We start from the raw sequence: 23,239 nt of genomic DNA on the forward strand, positions 1-23,239 counted from the left end.
AATAACATAGTTAATTTATTTTCCCCTCACTTTTGTGGTACACTATATATATGAGGTGGACACGTTTAATATTACAACATCATATATTGCGTATAGATTGTAGCATTTGCTTCAACGGTGCGTAATACGTGATTAGAACTTAGTAGTAAAGTATGAAAATATATTTACGAATTTTACTACACTGAGACGCCCGCATTTCATTCGGTTAAGTGTACAGATTTTCATTTGTTACATTTTGTTGTATACATCCATGTGATGTTTAGTCTAACTCAGTAACCAATAAAATCAGTTATTTTTCTCCCGCGGGTTAATATTTTCATTAACCAATGGCTGGGCTTCTCTCAAAGATAGCACATTAATTGACATCTTTGTCTTTCCTTTATCTTTGTCTTTCCTTTTTGTTTGGGTGCAGAGCACACTCGCACACACACACACACACACACATTATATATATGTGTGTGTGTGTGTGTGTTTGTGTGTCATATACACACGCATTATGTGTGCGTGTGTGTGTGTGTGTAATTTTAAAAAGCTATATTTAAAACAATATTTATTCGTTTATAAGCAAATTTTCGATGGTAGAATGCGTTTTTTCACCCCATTCTTTTTCTTCGCAGTTTCTTGTGACGTGTAGACACAGAAATGTGGCATCTGTGTACTGTTTCCACGACCATATATATTCAAACGTTCAATTAGAGGGAACTTTCTGTTCTCACACTACCAGAAATGACAAAGAAAAAAGAAAAAAAAACATTAACGGACTCTGTCCTTGAAGAAGATGTTATAAGACAGAAAATGTGATTATAAACAAATAAATGAGCATATTTTTTTTTAATTCGGCGTTGTACTGACTTTTTAAAATTACAGATTTTATTAAAATTTAAACAACGTTTATATAGAGAAAACAATCTACTTGTATTTACCAGGTTCCTTGTGCGTTGTAGTTTCATTGCGTTCAAAGTTTTGGTGTCTGAGGACAAACTTGCAGAATCAAATGCAGCTGAAGGTTTTTCACCTGATGACAAAGGGCGGAGTCTAAAATGTTTGCCGCTGAAATTAAATATACATTAAAATTAAGAGAGAATACTAATACGCACGAGTATTGGTTTGGAATATGCAAATATACCCACTTAGTATTGAGCACTTTTATATGAACTATATGAATTAAACTCTATGAATCAAAACATCACGCAAACTATGTATATATTATTATTATTATTATTATTATTATTATTATTATTATTATTATTATTATTATTATTATTGGGTTAAAGAAGTATATAAAAATTCTTTAATTAATTTTGTATTATTTATATGGGAGGAGGTTGTGGTAATGTCCTGTCCAATTATAAAAAAATAAATAAATAAATATAAAAATCTACTACCACTCATATATATATGACTCTACATACGGCTCCCACCTAACACTTACCATTACAACCATAACCCATTAGAACAGATACACCACTGCACACAGCTCACAGCCCGCCTCACATTCCAAACAGGACATTACCACAACCTCCTCCCATATAAATAATACAACAAAAATAAATAAATAAATAAAATAAAAATAATATACTAAAAGAAACTTAATAAATAAAACAGCAGTATATATTTAATAAAAAAATTAATTAAAATTAAAAGTTACTGAAGTAATACAAACCAACTAAAATCAAAGTTAATACAAGCCAACTAAAATTAAAAGTTAGCTGAAGTAATACAAACCAATTAGAATAAAAAAAATATATAAAAATCTACTACCACTCATGAAAATAAATAAATTAACAACTCCCAAAGAATGTCACCCCTATTCCCTTCCATTCCCCTCACCTATCTTCCTACCCCCAACAACACTAACCTAAACACCCAGCTGCCGACTCCGACCTCTCCCCCTCTTTCACATCCCGCCCCTACAGTAGCCGACCGGACGCAGCCCAGCAGCGACTTAAGTGACCCAGAAAAGCAGAGACACCCACACATCAGCAGAAAAAAAAAACAAATTAAAAAAATAAATAAATAAATAATAATGATAAAGACAACATAACAGAGAACAATAACAAAAAGCTCACGCTAAAACAAGTTATAAACCAAAAAAAAATAAACAAATAAAATAAAAATAAAGACAAATAAAAATAGCAAATTTATAAACATGTTAATTACCTAATCATACCATACATAAATCCCCTACTCAAATTTGCCCCGAGGCCTCACATAGCTACACAACTTCCGGCCCTTCATCCAGCATGCTTTAAACCGACCTGTTACGCACACCATTTGAAAAGGGAAAATTTTTCCGAAATTAATAATGGAATACGTCGCATGGAATTACAAGTAAGACATTTTACCATACAACTGAATAAATATATATATTAAAAAAAAATAATATATATGTACTTATTGATTTGTAGATCGCCACTTGTTCTCGTCTCCTCTTACCAACAGCGACTATAATTCATTCCTCGCATTGTGACAGCCTTCTAAATCTCTTTTACATATATATATATATATATATATATATATATATATATATATATATATATATATATATAGGGGTGGAGTTAGAAAACGGTTATAGAGCGCTAAGGTGTTTATTGTTATTAATAAAAATTTTCAAAGACACAGTTTTTCATTTTCCAGATGAAGTTTTAAATCGGCAAAAACTTTTGCACCGACCTAATATATAGTTAGATGGAGAAATAACGTAATAAATCAATAAAACTAAAACAAGAAAATGTCAACGCATATTTCTAAATAAGAAATTAATGTTTCCGAACACAGCCTGGCCATTTTGTCTCCCAACGCAAGGCGCCAATCATTAATAACGAATGTTCTTCTTCGAATAACAGAAATAAAATTCCACTCAAACGTTTCACGTGCAAAGCGTGTCAAACATTTAAGGACGTATCTTCTAATACAATTTATTTATTTATTTGCGGACTGTTATTCTCATTTTCATAGTTGTTGGTTCACCACGTTTCGGCAAACTATTCTTCTGGCTTTCATCAGGTGATTAATTGCGACGGGATATGAAATGCTCAGTCTTGTAACTGTATCCTCAGTAATTGCTGCCTTCCATAGTTGTAGTTGTCTCGCCATGTTTTTAGCCAACTAATCCTCTGGTGGCCTGCTTTGGGTAGAACTGAAACCGCTATCTTCAGACAATGCTCATCTGGAACCGTAGAAATTCAACGCCTCTATCCACTGCGCTATGTAGTGAAAAAAACAACTATGAAGATGATGGCAACAGTCCACAAATAAATAAATATACAGAATTGCTCATCTGAAAAGATTCCAATGAAATAATATATAATTCAAATACAAATCTAAGTGTTTGTATTATTTGGATTCTTCTGGCTGCTCTTCTCATACTATGTGTTATTTTCACAACGTGTTGGTCGAAGTAACCGCCGACCTTCTTCAGGTATATCTAGTCTGACTCAGGAATATTTCTGTCGAACTCAGAAATCTGCACGAAATTTCGAACGTAACCCTTTATTTAACCCACGGGGGTAGCATGTTCTCTTTCAGTCAGCCATAGAAGTCCTAAGTAATTTTCAATTGTATTTTTTTTTTTTTTGGAGAGTTTGACTGATTGAACCTTCAATCTCCAGAAGAGTGTAACTTACAACTGAATGTGTATCATGTATTTTATCCACTACGCCAAGAGTCCTTGCGTATTAAATAATGGGTCTGGTTCGAAATCCTGTGCCGATCGCCAAGTTAGAAAGATTCCCGAGTTCGCCAAGATACACCTAAAGATGGTCGGAGTTTACATTCGACGGAAACGTTTTGAAAATAATACAAAAGATGGGAACAGTAGTTCAAAGGATCCAACGAATACGAATAATGAATACTCATCTCAAAAATTTAGAAACGTAAAATATAAGTGTGACAGACAAACAAAGCCTGTATTTACTGTATTTGTCTGACAAACAATTCTCCTTTTTAATTACACGTGTCGTTCAGAAAGGAAATACATTCACTTTTGGGCCATTTCTATCACTTCCACGTCAGTTTGAAATAACACAACCAGAGGGTACATTTGAAAATTAAAACAAAAACCGTTAATAGCCGATTTTCATAGTATTGCAATAGTATAACAATTACGTTAACAATTAATTTAGTTAAACTCTAGCATTTGACCTTTTGACATTTCTTGTAAATTAAAACGGATTTCAGTGCACCAATTTTAAATATTTTTAACAAGTTCAACTAGTTAAGATGACTCTGATAAATGAAGCATGCATGATCCCTCGTGAGTACACAGTGAACAAGGCAAAAAAAATGACTAAGTTCAGCATTTGCCCCACCCCCATTTAGCCCTAAAGTCCCCGGGGGATGTCAAATCCTGGTGAAAATTAACAAACGGTGCAGTTTTAGGCCTTAACATATGTAAATTTGAGTTCTACACAATACAAAAAAAGAAATGTCTAAGTCCATCATTTGCCCCCCCCCATTTAGCCCCAAAAGTCCCCAAAGCCTTAACATATTGAAATTTGAGTTCAACACCATTCCAAACTGCTAAATAAACATACACAGAAAATTTTGGACACATATGGTAAAATAGTCCCAAAAATTGAGTGTTTTTATTAGCCCTAAAAGAGCCCCTGGTGCACACCCAAGAATTATCGTGAAGTATAGACAAACAAAATTATACAGAAATCAGTTAGTTACAACTTTTCAGAAAGTTTTATAAAATCCAAGGCATCAATTTTAATAAGCACAAAAGTATCAATTTTAGCCATTTTAACTCGAAAGTCATCCCTAGGAGACCAACCGGAGTTTTCCCGGAAAATCTGTTCTGTTACTTTTTTACTCATATCATGTTTAATGTTTGTGCAAAATGTCAAAAAATTCCAAGGCGTAGTTATTGAGAAAAGTGCGGACAGACGAACGGACATGGGTGAATTTACAGGTCCATCCTCCTTTTGTCGGGAGACCAAAAATTGTTTGTAATTTCATAAACTTCTTATTGTTTTTCCTTTATATGTTGCATCCAATACTTTGATAAACTCACTTCAAGATGTTCACTTGTGCTATTCTTCCTATCTATCAACTCGTTCCATTCTTAGCTGTGCTAGTTTTAATGAGTCAATTTTCCGGGTCATTTTTACCTAAGTTCCTTACCATGATCAACAAATATCTATCACTTGGTCATTGGTACCAGCAACAGAAAATTAAAGTTTAGCAAAAAAAATAATAAATAATAATAACTAACAGAATCGTTTTCGGAATCAAAAATTAGGCTTAATTTTTTTCCGATTCCAATACAGATTCCGATACCCTAATAGTTCCAATTTTTCAGATTCCTAATTTTGATTAATCGGACCAAGACTAGTTTTAATTTTTTGATATCAAGGTTGCATTAAATGTTACCATCCATTTACGGGCCCCTATCCCACTCTCAAATACAGGCTGAAGGTCGTTTTCTAGTTTAATCATGAAACATGAAATACCTCAGCCTAAACTGGTACTTTTGCACTTTACTGCCCGTTTTTCCGTGAGTCTCGTTCGACACCGCCCGGCAAACGACGGAAACTGCCGGATAATAAGGAGTGAACGGAAATCAAGACAACGAAAAAAAAACAGAAAGAAATAAAACAAAAAACCTACCGTAATAATTTCATAAATTTTACTGTTTTATTTATTTTTTTATGGCAACTGTGTTTTTACTGGGTTATTATTTTTTTATTTTTTATTTTTATTTTTATTATATTTATCTATTTTTATTTATTATTTATTTTATTTTTTTGCTTGAAGAAACGCAATGATACTCTGTCCTTTGTTTTCTTTTCCTGTTAAACTCTTTCCTTTCTTTTCATTTTTTTTTTTCTTCCAATTTTTACCGTCTGATAGTTCGCGTCTCTTTTTGCTCGCTTGTTATAATCCGGCGGTTTCCGTCGTTCGCTGAGAATTGCCGAGAGAGACTCACGGAAAAACGTGCATTAAAGTGCAGAAGTATCCCTAATTTTAATAAGGTTATAATTTTAAATACTGTCAAATTTACAAACGTGCTAAAGTTATTTATTCTTGTTAAAAGATTCTATCTGATGTCCATGTTGCGCTAAATATTATTTGGATGAAACCTTTCTAAATGATTAAACGATTGTTGATAAGTCATCTATGTAGCACACGCATATCGTTAGCCATTGGCGAGAGTGGGACCTCATACACATCACAGAGTTTACATTCCTTATGTTGCATCGAACTGGCTAGACTCACTTATCGAATTTTTCAAAGGTCATACTGGATATTGAAACCATATGATTTATTTAAGAACTGAGGGGGCCAACCTTACTTAGGGTGCACCATTTCTAATCTTTTTTTAATTCGTAAGAAAATAGCAAGTAAGTCTAAATTACCTTATTTTTAAAATTGTTATTCACACAAAACAAGTCCTGTGGCTATCAGGACGTAATATGTTACTTAAATATCTTTATATAAAGGAGACATGAATATATATATATATATATATATATATATATATATATATATATATACATATATATATATATATACATATATATATATATATATATATATATATATATATATATATATATAGAGAGAGAGAGAGAGAGAGAGAGAGAGAGAGAGAGATATACAACATACATATATACATATACATATAGTAGCAGCAAATTCGCTCTCGAATATTGCCATTACTTAATATAGGAAGACACCTCAGCGGCGAGCCGCACGAAAGCGGCTTTCAAACCCGGTTAAACTAAGGCATTCTTTAGCACAGCAGATATGAGCGCCACTGGAAGTACATGCTGGACGGTCACTTCTAAACCGCCTACGTCTTGCACGTCTGCCTGCAGTTGACACAAGTTAGTTCTGGCAACATACGATTGTTTTATTGACGTTCATATCTGCATTAGCTTTTATTGAATGTTTGTTTGCAATTTTAAGCTACAGCCAGCCGTTTTCTTATCGAGATACACACTAATGGTAAAATGTGTATTCCATTGCATATCAAGTAATGCCTGTGCTTGAAGGTTTTTATATTGTGAGGAAAGATTTTTCACAGAACCAATCCCACTCTCTGAACCAAAAAGTTGTTTATTTTCTTTATGGATTGTTTATTTTCTTTATGGATTATACTTCCAAAATAAATTAATAAAGTTGTATAAAAAGTAATAAAAATATTATTTTTTTATTTTTTAAAAAACAGTAATGAAATCAGTTGAATGTTACGAACTAAGTGTTTTTAAATTTTTAAATTTAAAAATCTATCAAAATTTTTCTATTGGTTCAATTTTTACGATATTTTCAGGATCAATGTGAAATTTTATGCTCTTTCCAATAAACCAAATATAATATTTTAGACAAACGTTTTTTTTTTATTCACGCCCCCCCCCCATTTTGAAATGTCTATTAAAAAGTAAATAATTAATTTACTCACCAAAGTTTTATATATCACAAATTGAAGATAAAAGATCAATAAATAATATATTCAAATTTAAAACAAAAAAGTAGTGTTTTTTAGAAATTTACCTGTAAAGTCCGAAGTTTAAACCCTTTTTTTTTAAACGACGTTTTTTATTATTTTTTAAATGAAACCTTGGTCCTTGCTCCTTTCATTGAAAAAGAATTAGAGTTTAAATTACATTTTTCAAGTAGTTATAAACTTGGAAATACAGGGGGTCGAATTAATTACCGCCCCCATTTTGAAATGTCTATTAAAAAGTAAATAATTAATTTACTCACCAAAGTGTTATATATCACAAATTGAAGATAAAAGATCAATAAATAATATATTCAAATTTTAAACAAAAGAAAACGTAGTTTTTTTTTAGAAATTTACCTGTAAAGTTTAAAACCTTTTTTTTTTAAACCACGTTTTTTTTATGCAACTTTGGTCCTTGCTCCTTTAATTGAAAAGAAAATTAGGGTTTGAACTACATTTTTGAGTAGTTATAAGTTTGGAAAGACAGGGCGTCGAATTATTCATTATATTTCACGCATTCGTAAGGTTAGTTTCTGACACACCTAGCGTTGCTGTGGCTCGAGTTGGTGTAATAGAAGAATCCCCCATATCCGCTGTTTTAGCACCCCGAAATCTACTCAGCAAATATGTTGTTATATACGAACGTGAGGCGGACGTTTCCAACCCCCAAAAAAGAAGGAAAAAACGGAAGAAGAATGAAAAAAATGGATTCCTAGTGCCGCCTCTAAGGGAAAACTTGAAAAAAAAGAAAGAAATTAAAAAAAGAAATAAACCATGAAAATCGGGAGAAAGGCATCGAACAAAGAGAAATATAACGGAGATGATGTATGTTATGTTTTTATTAAAAAAAAAATAAATAAATAAAAGAGATTGGAAAGACAGCGAACAAAGTGCAAATAAACGAGAGAAGAAGGAATGAATCCATATAATTTATTTATTTATTTATTAGTGTTAAAAAAATCCGGCTGTATTACAAAGAAAGAAACGATGTTAAACTTGCCGAAGGAAGAGGAAAATCGGAAAGAGAGAAGAAATGAATAAACAAAATGTAAAGTTCGTAGAAACAGAAACAGAGGAAAGTTTATAAAAATAAAAATAAATAAATAAAAAGGAAAATAAACGATGTTGAACTTGTCGAAAAAAGAGGAAACACGGAAAGAGAGAAGAAATAAATTTGAGAAAGGGAAAGATCGGGAAAAGGAAAAACAGGGGGAAGGTACATGGACCCCCCCCAAAAAAAAAAAGCAGAGCAAACGATGTTGTAATTGACGAAGAATGCGAAATCAAACGGAATTGAAGTATCACAAGTTTTAATGCACTGTAAGAAAATGTAAAGTTTTTTGGTTTGTGTTTGTTTTTATTTTTAAATAACGAAAAAGTTAGTGTGGGGCGTTTCACCTAAATTGCAGTCCAGTTTTTATGAAAACCTAAACCGCTGTTCCTCCTTATTTTTCTTCTGTGAATAGTCACGGACGATGTAAATGAGTGGCGGTGAAAGTATTAATTTTTTTAGACAGAGATGACTTTACTACTTTCATTGATCGTAACCGGTTTTGGCAGTGAACTCTCACCAGATAGAAGGTAGGAAGCTCCGATCTGCGAGTTAGTGGATAGCTAATATGACTATAACACACCTCAGATATCTTGATGCAGTTTGTGCATAGTACATCTGCATAAAATGTCTAGATTCTTAATCCTATTAAGGTCAAAATAAGACGGGGAAAATGAGTTCATTTTATTTATATATAATAATAATAATAATAATAATAATAATAATAATAATAATAATATATAATATATAAAATTTTCGACCCAACTGATGAAAAAGCTTTCCCTATCTCTGAATACCCTTTATGTAAAATTTCAAATATTTAGACCAGAAATTGTCTGAGTAATTTGGAAGAAACCGCAGAGGTGATTTTTTTTTAACTTTGACCCTTATTATAACCCCATAAAAAATTGGGGGGGGGCTCAAATCAAGTTATTAAGTTAGATCCATGTCCAAGGAACCTATATCTCAAATTTCAAATCGTTAAACTTTGACCCTTTAATCGCCAAATTTCTGGCCAAAAACCGATCACATCGATTTTCCCAAATCTCAGTATCCTGTATATACAATTTCGAGTCTGTAGACTAAAAATTGACAGAGTTATTGCGTAGGGAAATGTACACAGACACAGACACATACACACACACACACACGTTCACTTTTATAGATAGATAGATAGATAGATAGATAGATAGATAGATAGATAGATAGATAGATAGATAGATAGACTAATAGATTAAACAAAAATATATACGTATATATGAATATATATGGAAACGATCTTTTGTTTACTGTAAAGATTTTACGCAAATATTATGCAAGTATAAATCATTTAGAATACCTTCATGAATATAATTACACGTAATAGTTAACTCTAGATGATCATCCCATCAGAAAACCGAAAAAATTAATACGGAATTAATTAACATGAATGTTTAAAAGAATATGCAAATTGGCTAGATCTTTTGCTAGTGAATGCATTTCCACAACCCATACATACCACACCTGCTATACTAAGAATATTGACCAGTTTTTCATCATTATATGTCAACTTCATCGTTACCCCAGCAAAAATTTCAAAATTAAAAGAACGAATGAAAAAACAAAAATGTAAACCCCCCCCCTCCCCCGAAAAAGGCGGAAGTACGCGATAAACTATCCACCAGATTTTTCGCCAGAAGGGATACGAAGAGAAACTATTCTCCGGATATCGAGAACCTTTTATGACTATATTCCAGTTTAAGCGAATTTCTTTTATGCTCCCTCAGTCTAGAAAGATTTGTTATTACGGTTTGTTGCAACGAAAACAAACGGTAAATAATCCAGTTTCAAAAATACCAAAGTAGAATTTGTGTTAACCGAAATACACGTTTTTATGTTATAAAAATGATGAGTTTTGACCTATTTTGTTATTAAAAGAAAAATAGTTACCAGTTACGATGTCAAAAACATGTGAAGAAAAAAACTGGCAAAAAAACGTAAATGAATTTTTTTGTTGTTGTTGCTTTTGTTTTAAATAAAGAAACGCAGTTAAATTGGATTGTTTATTTATTTTAAAATAAAAATCCAATAATAAAAATAAAAATGGATTGCGAAATCACGAAAATTATTTTATTTGAACTGATTCCAAAAATAATGCTTTAAAGTTTGTGTGAATTATTTTTAGTTTGATTATCCGCCGAAAAAGAAACTAAAAGCAAAAAGAGGAAAGTTAGCGTCCAAGGGAAATAACTCAAAACTCAAATAACTGAAATCGGTTTAGAAAAAAAAAATCGATGTTGGTATAAATAAATTAAGTTAAATATGTTCTCAATATAAATCACATTTAAATAATAAACTTAAATAGAACACTTAAAACAATCCTCTCACTATAAACAATAACTAACACACCACTATTTAATAAATCGATTTTCCTTAATGTAATATGCAAATAAGGTCATCTCTTAATCGTTTATTTTGTAAGAATAGTACTATATATATATATATATATATATATATATATATATATATATATATGAATAAAGTACTAAAGTAATGGACCTTTTTATATATTAATCAAATTGTGAACAAACAAACAGACAGGACAGAATTAATATATATATATATATATATATATATATATATATATATATATATATATATGATGATGATGATGATCGCTGCATCTTTCCAGACGATCGCTTTCATATTGAGTTCACCTATCTCGTCGTCCATGCCATCTTAGATGACTCTGCAGTCCTACTGCAGATTTGCACATTTTGAAGATGTGACATACAAATTGAGCAATTTCCACTGAGTTGACGTCCTCGGGAGGCTGAAGAATATTCCTATGAACAATCATATGTCTCCTTAAATCAGCAGCAGACTTGCAAACTTTGATGCATATTAAACAGATCGTTTGGTTCGGACTAATTGGTACAAAGTTGACCTGAACAAATACATATATATACATGCATACGCGTGTGTGTGTGTGTGTGTGTGTGTGTGTGTGTGTGTGCGAGCGTGCATGCATTAGAGAAGATCGGGGCAACATCGGTACCGCTGATTTCAAGTCCAAAGGAATCTATAGCCGGTCTCCTCTGCTGGACTCTCTTCAGCAGTGGATAAAAACGTTGAATCTCTACGGTTCCAGGTGAGCATTGTCTGAAGATAGCGGTTTCAATCCTACCCAAAACCGGCCAGAGGCTTACTTGGCCCAAACCGTGGTGAGACGACAGCAACTATGGAAAGCAGTAATTGCTGAGGATGCAGTTAGGAGATTCGAAGTTCCAATCCGTCGCGGTTACCACCTGACGAAGGCCAGAGGAATAGTTGGCCAAAACGTTGTGAAACAACAACTATAAAAGATGAGGAAAATAATTCGCAATAAATAAATTAATAAATAATACTCATCTCAATAATGAATTCCAATTAAATAATATGAGTGAGTTTTTTAGTATTATTTTTAGTTTCTCAGTGAAGTATCATTGTTTTGTTTTTTGTTCATTTGTTTTGTTTTGTTTTGTTTTTGTTTATTTGTTTGTTTGTTTTTTTAGTTTTTAGTGTTTTCTTATTTGGATTATCAAAACTGTTATTCTCACAACATTTTAGGTGATGCAGTTTTTCATATTCTTGAAGTGCATCTTGTAGAACTCAATAATGTTTATATCGAAATCGGGAATCAACATAGACACATGGCCCAATGGCTGAAAATGTAAAGTCAGTGACAGTCTTCTGGAGGTTGAAGGTTCAATCCTCACTACACTCGATACTAAGCATAAAATAGAAATTACTTATTATAAGTAAGAATTACTTAAGACTTCTACCCGGACATGGCTGACTGAACGAGAACAATCTATGTCCTTCGTGGATTAAATAAAATGTCCAACGATTAACATAAATATTCTCGAACTCAGTAAGACGCACCTGAAGAAGGTCGGGGGTTAAATCGGCTGAAACGTTGTGAGAATAACATCCAACATAAGAACAATAGTCTAAACAATCCCAATATTACAGGACATTTAATATCCGAATTTCACTATTGGTTTAGCATTCTTAGACTGGGTTAGTATTTGGGAGAGCTGAAGAAATATATGTTACTATTATAAGACGTTAAACCTTAATAACAAGTTCAGTTAGATTCTAAGGTTCGGCAAAGATTCCTAATGATTTTCCAGTATAGCTAATAAAAAAATAAATACACGACAAATAATTGTTACCAAAGGAAAGATAAGTTACTCTTCTACCTACCGGGATAAGTTTGGCGTGTTTTAACTTATTTTCAAGTAATTTTATTTAACAAAAAAATAATAAATAAATAAAGGTAATGTCGTGTAGAGATGAAACGAAAAACAAACTAGCGGTCTCATTCGAGCGTCGATAATCGTTCAAAAATCGAAAATTAAATAAAACTAGCAGGGAGACTCGACGTTGCACGGGAATGACTGAGAATCAACGAATATTCTACACTTCCGGTACTTTTATTGTCATCGAAATCAATGAAATCGCCCACTCGTCAATCAAACTGATTGATTGTCTGTTCTAGTCGGGAACCCGCCCAGGTGTACTGGAAGGAAGCTTCACATGCCTCCCCGCAGTTACTTAGTTAACAATACATTGTATTCTACATTGCACTGTAGAGAATCTACTGTTGATTTTATGAAATAATGTTTAATATAATGACTTGAATTTAACAAGAACGAACTTACACACACACACACACACACACGCTCGCGCGCACGTGCCTTTTATTTTGAGTAGAGATAGAAACACATTTGGTGCTTATGTCAACGGAACCTTAAATCTAAGGGAGATAACCAGCATAAACATAGGAAAAATAAGCATATTTTGCAAGATATAATTTTGGACGCTGAAATAATCAGTAGAACAATGAAAGAATGTTAAATGAAATATGATTATACGAATACTATGCCTGCAAGCGCCGGTTGAAGTTAGAGTTATTCCCGGAATTTCAACAAAAAGAAACCAAGTTAATCAGCGAACTTAAAATATAACAATGTTAAGTAACTCATTAATTAACGTACACAAAACAAAAGTAAACAACCTGTTACAATGAAACGGTGTTAATTAATCAACAAAAATTAAATAAACTTGTTAATTAATGGAAATGAAAAATCATATCATATATTGATCCTTCATGGCAATAATTATGAACTTAGGAAAACTCGTCCCCGGAAAACTTGTCCCCGGAAAACTCGTCTCCGGAAAACTCGTCTCCTTTTGCTAAATAGGAAAACTGGTCCCTTATTGAATAAATATCGAGTGAAAAAACATTTTATGACCGTTCTTGAAGAACATGTTGTCTTTAAAAGAGAATACACATTTTATATTTAAAAAAATATATTTTTACTTGTTTTAAAAAAATTAAATTAATTTTTCTAAGTTTTCGATTTCTACCTAGCTTTGAAAGTTTTTGGTGTTTCAACTTATTTTAAAGAGTTTATTTAGTTTAAAAAAAAAAAGTAATGTCGAGTGTTGCTTATGAATAAAATATGTCCGACATAAGAGGATCACGTCTTAGGAGTCTCGATAATTGCTCCAAAATAGAAAATTAAAGAAAATACTGAGGTAGATATAGTTTTAAAACGAGCCCCCTGCCTCTGCCTCCAAAAGAAAATAAATTTGTATATTTTTAGGTAATAATGCACATCCCATAATATTTTTTTTAAATATTTTTACTTGTTTACTGTTTTAAAAACATTTAATTGATTTTTCTAAGTTTTCGTTTTCTACCTAGCTTTGTAAGTTTTTTGTTGTTTAAACTTATTTTAAAGAGTTTATTTAGTTAAAAAGAAATAACAAGTAATGTCGCACTCGACATTACTTAGTAAATAATTTTGAACAAAAACTGTCCGAAAATTAAAGATAATACTGAGGTAGACATAGTTTTAAAACGAGCCGCCCCCCCCCTCCAAAAGAAAATAAATTTGTATATTTTTAAGTAATGTCCAAGATCACTACTCGGAAAAAAGTCAAGCTACCAGAAGTGGATACGGTTGATTATGTAACGAAACTGAACGGAAGACACGAAAAATGAAACCATATATTTATTTAAAAAATACTTTAGTTTTTAACATTTCTTGTGTTATTACGAAACAAACAAAAAGAAAACACTTTTTGTATTATCAAATAATAAAACGAATATTTTATTTAGAAAATTTGGTACTTCACGGGAAACGTGGACCCTGCATAAACGGCGTTATTTAATGATTGCTCCTCCAAAGCGCATGCGCAAAAGGTTTTCTTTTGTTGATTTAATCACAAAAACTTTTTGAAGGTACTATTTGAGGCCAAAAAAAAAGGGGGGGGACAAAAGCATTATTTGATTATGTATGAAAAAATAATTTAACAAAAAAATAATATTTAGTGGAGAAAATAATAAAAAACTTAAAATGAAATAAAAATAAAATATAAACAAACACTAAATAAAAGTATGAATCAAATTCACACAAAGAGAAAAAATAAATAAATAAAATCAAATAAATACACGCGCGATTAAAAATAAAGTCACGAATAAAGTGAAAGAAACGTTTTAAGGGAGCAATCATTAAATAAAAACATCATTTTCACGTTCCCCATGAATTACCGAAAATTAATTTAGTTTTAACACATTTTTTGTTCACGAAACAACACTTCTGCAGCATGCGCACCGCCGCGGCCATCTTTTCTTGGTGTGTTTCACTAAACTGTCGCCATATGACGTGTCTCTGTCAAAAAACATTTAAATTATTAATTTTTTCTTGGCCCTTCAAAGTTGCTTTAATTCAAAAAGATGTTTCATTTAATTATTTATTTGTTCGAAAAAAAAAGCTTTATAAAAATCTAATGTTATTTTTATTACAAAATTGTTTTATTAAATTATATTTCTTTACGCAGACTTTTAAATAAATGTTTTACAATTATATATTGATACATTTTTATACAATAAATGTTTTGGTTTTCAAATATTTTTCTGTTTGGAAAAAAAAACTTGTTTATTACTTATTTGCCGCATTATTTGATCAAGAAGAAATTGGAGTTATCGCCCCCTAACAATAGCGACCGTCTGCATACTGCACAAATGCCTCCGAAATTACTTTTAAACGATACCCTCCCCATGTTAAGAATGGATTTCGAAATAATAACGTTATTATTTCAGCGTAGTCGCCGCAGTATTAAAATTACATAAGACCATGTTTTCTTTTTTGTTTTTTCGTAATAAAACAAAATTGTTTAAACTAAATTAACTCTTCTAAATAAAATAATTGCTTTCTTTTATAATACGTATTTTCTTTCTTTTAATTTTGTTTCGTAATGATACAAAAAAGTGTTAAAACTAGAGTATATTTTTTAATATATATTTGGTTTCGTTTTTCGTGTCTTGACTCCGTGATGAAGTTTATTTTTTTAAAGCAAGAGTTAAAAATAATTTTTTAAAAATATTATGGGGGTGCATAGTCTCTTTTAAAAACAATATCTCCTTCAAGAACGGTAATAAAATGTGTTTTCAATCGATATTTATTCAATAAGGGACCAGTTTTCCTACCTAGCAAAAAGAGAAGGGGTTCCGGGTACGAGTTTTCCGGGTACGAGTTTTCCGGGTACGAGTTTTCCGGGCACCATAATTATACGGGGGAATATTTCTCCCTTTTCACTTTTCTGCCAAATAAATTCTATGAGATGAAGGTGGAACATTTCAGTTCTCGTCCCCAACAATTTTCGGATGTGTCTCTTGCCATGAGACCAAAAATCTTCAATTAAAAATAAGAAATTTGTTTTTCTTTATTTTAGTAAATCGTAAAAACTAATGAAAAGCATATAAATTTCAATGCTAATTATTTTTAACGTATCTTCTTTATTAATTAAAAACAAATTTAAATGTTATTTAATATTTAAACGTACCTTCATCTTACTTTCAATTGTCTGTGTGTGGATGCTGTTATCATCAGGATTGATGAAGTTAGTACCATGGATGAGTGTGGCATGTTCATATATGCCGTTTTCATACTCGCCTAAAGTATCATACGCAGCCCAACTATCAGATATGATACGTGTTTTAGGCAAAATCCACGATCGAATCATTAGAAACAATGTTTCTCTATCTCTCCTTTCTACGTCTTTTATACTTTCTTTCAAAGAAGTAGGATTCATCAATTTCTACTTCTTTTGATGTGTCATCTAAAGCTAACCCTCCCAGCAATATTAGCTTGCTTAAAATATCCTGCTCACAAACTTCTCTAATAAATTGCTTCCAATCTATATATTGCTCCCTCATGGCAATAATTATGAATTTAGGAAACTCGTCTCCGGAAAACTCGTCCCCTTTTGCTAGATAGGAAAACTGGTCCCTTATTGAATAAATATCGATCGAAAAAACATTTTATGATCGTTCTTGAAGAACATATTGTCTTTAAAATAAGAATACACCTCCTACATTTAAAAAAATATGTTTTTACTTGTTTTAAAAAAATTAAATTAATTTTTCTAAGTTTTCGATTTCTACCTATCTTTGAAAGATTTTGGTGTTTTAACTTATTTTAAAGAGTTTATTTAGTTTTTAAAAAAAGTAATGTCGAGTGTTGCTTATGAACAAAATATGTCCGACATAAGAGGATCACGTTTTAGGAGCCTCGATAATTGCTCAAAAATAGAAAATTAAAGAAAATACTGAGGTAGATATAGTTTTAAACCGAGCCCCCCCCCCCCGCCAAAAGAAAATAAATTTGTATATTTTTAGGTAATAATGCAAATGCACATCCCATAATATTTTTTTAAATATTTTTACTTGTTTACTGTTTTAAAAAAATGTAATTGATTTTTCTAAGTTTTCGTTTTCTACCTAGCTTTGTAAGTTTTTGGTGTTTAAACTTATTTTAAAGAGTTTATTTAGTTAAAGAGAAATAACAAGTAATGTCGCACTCGACATTACTTAGTAAATAATTTTGAACAAAAAATGTCCGAAAATTAAAGAAAATACTGAGGTAGATATAGTTTTAAAACAAGTCTCCCCCCCCCCTCCAAAAGAAAATAAATTTGTATATTTTTAAGTAATGTCCAAGATCACTACTCGGAAAAAAATCAATTTTATTTCATTTAGAAAATTTGGTACTTCACGGGAAACGTGGACCCTGCATAAACGGCGTTTTCATTTAATGATTGCTCCTCCAAAGCGCATGCGCAAAAGGTTTTCTTTTGTTGATTTAATCACAAAAACTTTTTGAAGGTACTATTTGAGGCCAAAAAAAAGGGGGGGGACAAAAGCATTATTTGAATATGTATGAAAAAATAATTTAACAAAAAAATATTTAATGGAGAAAATAATAAAAAAACTTAAAATGAAATAAAAATAAAATATAAACAAACACTAAATAAAAGTATGAATCAAATTCACACAAAGAGAAAAAATAAATAAATAAAATCAAATAAATACACGCGCGATTAAAAATAAAGTCACGAATAAAGTGAAAGAAACGTTTTAAGGGAGCACTCATTAAATAAAAACATCATTTTCACGTTCCCCATGAATTACCGAAAATTAATTTAGTTTTAACACATTTTTTGTTCACGAAACAACACCTGCAGTATGCGCACCGCCGCGGCCATCTTTTCTTGGTGTGTTTCACTAAACTGTCGCCATATGACGTGTCTCTGTCAAAAAACATTTAAATTATTAATTTTTTCTTGACCCTTCAAAGTTGCTTTAATTCAAAAAGATGTTTCATTTAATTATTTATTTGTTCGAAAAAAAAGCTTTATAAAAATCTAATGTTATTTTTATTACAAAATTGTTTTATTAAATTATATTTCTTTACGCAGACTTTTAAATAAATGTTTTACAATTATATATTGATACATTTTTATACAATAAATGTTTTGGTTTTCAAATATTTTTCTGTTTGGAAAAAAAACTTGTTTATTACTTATTTGCGGCATTATTTGACCAAGAAGAAATTGGAGTTATCGCCCCCTAACAATAGCGACCGTCTGCATACTGCACAAGTGCCTCCGAAATGACTTTTAAACGATACCCTCCCCATGTTAAGAATGGATTTCGAAATAATAACGTTATTATTTCAGCGCAGTCGCCGCAGTACTAAAATTACATAAAACCGTGTTTTCTTTTTTGTTTTTTCGTAATAAAACAAGAATTGTTTAAACTAAATTAACTCTTCTAAATAAAATAATTGCTTTCTTTTATAATACGTATTTTCTTTCTTTTAATTTTGTTTCGTAATGATACAAAAAAGTGTTAAAACTAGAGTATATTTTTTAATATATATTTGGTTTCGTTTTTCGTGTCTTGACTCCGTGATGAAGTTTATTTTTTTAAAGCAAGAGTTAAAAATAATTTTTTAAAAATATTATGGGGGTGCATAGTCTCTTTTAAAAACAATATCTCCTTCAAGAACGGTAATAAAATGTGTTTTCAATCGATATTTATTCAATAAGGGACCAGTTTTCCTACCTAGCAAAAAGAGGAGGGGTTCCGGGTACGAGTTTTCCGGGCACGAGTTTTCCGGGTACAGGTTTTCCGGGTACGAGTTTTCCCGGGACGAGTTTTCCGGGCACCATAATTATACGGGGGAATATTTCTCCCTTTTCACTTTTCTGCCAAATAAATTCTATGAGATGAAGGTGGAACATTTCAGTTCTCGTCCCCAACAATTTTCGGATGTGTCTCTTGCCATGAGACCAAAAATCTTCAATTAAAAATAAGAAATTTGTTTTTCTTTATTTTAGTAAATCGTAAAAACTAATGAAAAGCATATAAATTTCAATGCTAATTATTTTTAACGTATCTTCTTTATTAATTAAAAACAAATTTAAATGTTATTTAATATTTAAACGTACCTTCATCTTACTTTCAATTGTCTGTGTGTGGATGCTGTTATCATCAGGATTGATGAAGTTAGTACCATGGATGAGTGTGGCATGTTCATATATGCCGTTTTCATACTCGCCTAAAGTATCATACGCAGCCCAACCATCAGATATGATACGTGTTTTAGGCAAAATCCACGATCGAATTATTAGAAACAATGTTTCTCTATCTCTCCTTTCTACGTCTTTTATACTTTCTTTCAAAGAAATAGGATTCATCAATTTCTACTTCTTTTGATGTGTCATCTAAAGCTACCCCTCCCAGCAATATTAGCTTGCTTAAAATATCCTGCTCACAAACTTCTCTAATAAATTGCTTCCAATCTACAACTACATGGGATGCAATGCTGAGTTTTTCTCACTTGCAGTTTTCTTCATATCTATACTCCAACAAAAAACTATCATAATCATTTGCCTTATTTGCAGACGGCTTTCTTTTTTAAGACCCCTTTCGCAACTGACCTACAACTCCGGCATACCCAATACCATCCATCTGTGAGTTACTTCTTTTGGTAAACGGTTGTGGGAACATGATGAGAATTAGCACCGAACCGGATGTTAACGCATCCATCATGAGAGACAAAATGAAAAATCGTCTTTGGCACATGGCTCCACGCATCGCTTCCGCTTGGGAAGAAAAAAGTAAGATAACCACAAAATAATTATCGACTAATGGCAGAGCTCCGCGCCTAAAATAAGCACCTCAAATATCACAGTCGCTGCGAGCCAGTTTGCCACTATAAAAACGAGGGATTTGGGGAAGCCGAAAAGAGAAAAAGGAGAGATTCGCTCTGCTGCGTCAGTGAACGCACGGGCGGATTCTCCCACCCGACCTAAAGAGATGAAGAAGAAAAAGAAATAAGGCACCAGTGAACTTTTTACGGACATTCATTCCTTGTCAATTCATACATACCTACAAACAGTTTACGAACATTCATTCCTTGTCAATTCATACATACCTACAAACAGTTTACGAACATTCATTCCTTGTCAATTCATACATACCTACAAACAGTTTACGAACATTCATCTCCTTTGTTAAATCACATTCCATCCTACGAACACTTTGCCTCTCCTAATACAAATTGTTGGTAGTAAATAAAGTCGGTTCTCAACCTTCAATATTCGTCTGTCTTTAATTATATGGAGTCAGAATCTACACATACTTCCAACGTTATTCATTTCATAGATTCTTTGTTGTGGCCTCTATGGCATCCTTTCCTACCCCTAACCCTTTCTATAAATACTTGAGCGGTCTAGGGATTTCACATGGTAAAAAAGGGCTAGCATTCCCTATCAATCCAATAGAAGCTGCAAACTGAATCTCACCCTCTGTTATTTTGGGTGAAATTGACTAAATGTCCAATTTAACTCACTAATTTCTCGTGGAGTGAAGACATGGTCCACTATACGTTCTTTAGAAACTCGGGGACACCCAAAATTAGACATATCTATTCTAAGAAAGCTTAGTAATGAGTTTGTAGCCGAAAGCAATAAAAAATTAAATTCCAATAGCCAATTAAAATGTTGTTTATCTTTTGTATAGACAACAATCAAGAAGTTGTTGTCCAATTAGCCAATGAAAAATGCTTCCCTTATTTAAGAGAAAAAAAAACTCGAACACTTTATCTTGTGCAGAATTTTTGAACGTTGTTATTTTTTCCTCTTTTCTTTTAAAAACATTTGTACATAATAGTAAAAAAAATAAACTTTAATCATAGACAGAAATGACTGATTACCTAAAATAAAAAAAAATTTTAATTCTTATTTTTTTATTTTTGTTTAAAAAAAAAAATGACATTAACGGTTTACTTCAAAATCTCCTTCAAAAACGTTTTCTATTTTCGTTGTTTTGTGTACGTAAATTATTATGTGCCCTAAATTATACCTTACAAAATGAAACTACAGAATAGTAAAAAAAAAAATAAAATAAAATAATAATAAATTAAATTAAACTTTCGGTTTAAATACTTCAAAATCTCCTTCAAAAAGTTTTAATCATCCTGACGCTGACTGATTACCTAAAATAAGGAAAAACAAATTTTTTGTGTTTTATTTTTTATTTTCTTTAAAAAATTAAAATGATGGTTTAAATACTTTAAAATTTCCTTTAAAAAAATTTCGTTATTTTCGTTAATTAACAAGTTTATTTAATTTTTGTTTTTGATTAATTACTATCGTTTCAAACAAGTTTATTTAATTTTGTCGTGGATTAATTAACACCGTTACATTGTAATAGTTTACTTTTATTTTGTATACGTTAATTAATAAGTTTATTTTGTTACTTAACATTGTTATATTTTAAGTTTGTTGATTAACTTCGCTAACTTGTTTCCTTTTCGTAAACTGCTTCAGCAATTTCCGGAACTCGGCTACAGTAATCGTGTAATCATTTTTTTTTTTTTTTTTTTTTTTTTCATTTAACATTCTTTCATTGTTCTAGTGATTATTTCAGCATCCCATATTTATATCTTGCAAAATATGCTTATTTTTTGCTATATCTATGCTGGTTATCTCCCTTAGATTTAAGGTTCCGTTGATATAAACACCACACATTCAATAAATGCCACCAATCGTGCGAAAATGTGATAGTCCATCAGTATCTAGTTTAATCTTCGATTTTTGAGCGATTATCGAGACTCCACTGTGGTTCGAATGAAACCACCATTTTGATTTTCGTTTTCATTCGACACGTTTTACATTACCTTTATTTTTAAACCCCCCCCAAAAAAAAACACTTTAAAATAAGTTAAAACACACACAAAAAAACTTATCCGGGTAGGTAGAAGAGTAACTCAGCTTGCCTTCGGTAATATTTATTTGTTTTATATTTATTTTTTCACGACCGCTTTTGCTTCGTAAGCTATCCTTGAATATCACCGATTCCCCAATTCGCAAGAAGATCGCAAGTTACATCGACCGAAACGTTATAAGAAATGAGAATAGTAGTCTGGATAATTTAAATTATTAATCCACATCTAAAAAAAAAAATCTCGAAACTTTGTCATTTATTTTAAGATCCACTTACCCTCGACGCACGTTGTTTTTCGCTTTATTTTTCCGGTATTTTTCCAGGTCTGACATACACAAGCGAGGTGCAAATGGCCTTTCTTCTTCGAAGGATTTCATGTTTGATGACTGACTTTTGATTCTTAGTCGCTTTGTGTAATTCTGTTCGATCTGAGTTTTGAAGAAATTTAATTCTCCTGTGACGAACAACGAACTCAAAAAGTATACGTTACCTTGGTTACCTAAGAAGCACAAATGTGTCCAGGGGAGACGACTCTTATTGTCTTACCCAACAAACCATTCAAGGGAGAATACTAATACTGTTTAATATTGTTGACAATTGGCTTTCAAATTAAATGCTGACGAGTTCTTGGGCATGATAAAATGCGTTTTTGCATAAAAAGTCATTAATCTAAGGGAAATAACTCGGCGCTTTTGCAATCGCCGTCATTGTGCTGAGGGAGATAAGTCAGCGTACTGTGCTAGAGGAGGAAATTTTGAGAAAGATAAATCCTACTGACTAAAAACAAAATGCATATTTCGCAATAAATAATTTGGGATGCTAAACCATTAGAATCGGAAATTGTCGAGACATTTTACGAAAATGAAACGCGTTAATTAACAAACTTTAACAAAAACGAACAAAAATAAAATAAAATAATAATAACAACAACAACAACAAAAATGAATACAAATGAAACACATTAATACACGATAATTAATAGGTACGGACAATTGCTTCAGTATGGGGCCTGGTTTTGAACGCCGGTTAATCGTAATATTTTTTTTTTAATTTTCGGTTACTTTTTATTATGTTTAAACGATTACAGCTTAAAGTTAATTTCTCAAAGAAAAAATAGTGTGTGAAA

At 31.5% G+C, this 23,239-nt stretch overlaps 1 protein-coding gene across 1 annotated transcript in view; it reads right to left on the reverse strand.

Moving 5' to 3' along the window:
• Window positions 1–22,623, reverse strand: part of LOC145258225 (uncharacterized) — a 371,050-nt gene extending 348,427 nt beyond the window's left edge. The window contains exons 1-2 of the mRNA XM_080116177.1: window positions 22,390–22,623; window positions 924–1,050 (exon numbers count right to left, since the gene is read on the reverse strand). Coding sequence (XP_079972303.1) covers window positions 924–1,050; window positions 22,390–22,490 — 228 coding nt within the window. The 5' untranslated portion in view covers window positions 22,491–22,623. The remainder of the gene's footprint in view (window positions 1–923; window positions 1,051–22,389) is intronic.
• Between the last annotated feature and the right edge of the window lie 616 nt (window positions 22,624–23,239).

This window comes from Euprymna scolopes, chromosome 33 (assembly GCF_053919585.1).
Source record: "Euprymna scolopes isolate OS-2025 chromosome 33, ASM5391958v1, whole genome shotgun sequence".
NCBI lineage: Eukaryota > Metazoa > Mollusca > Cephalopoda > Sepiida > Sepiolidae > Euprymna > Euprymna scolopes.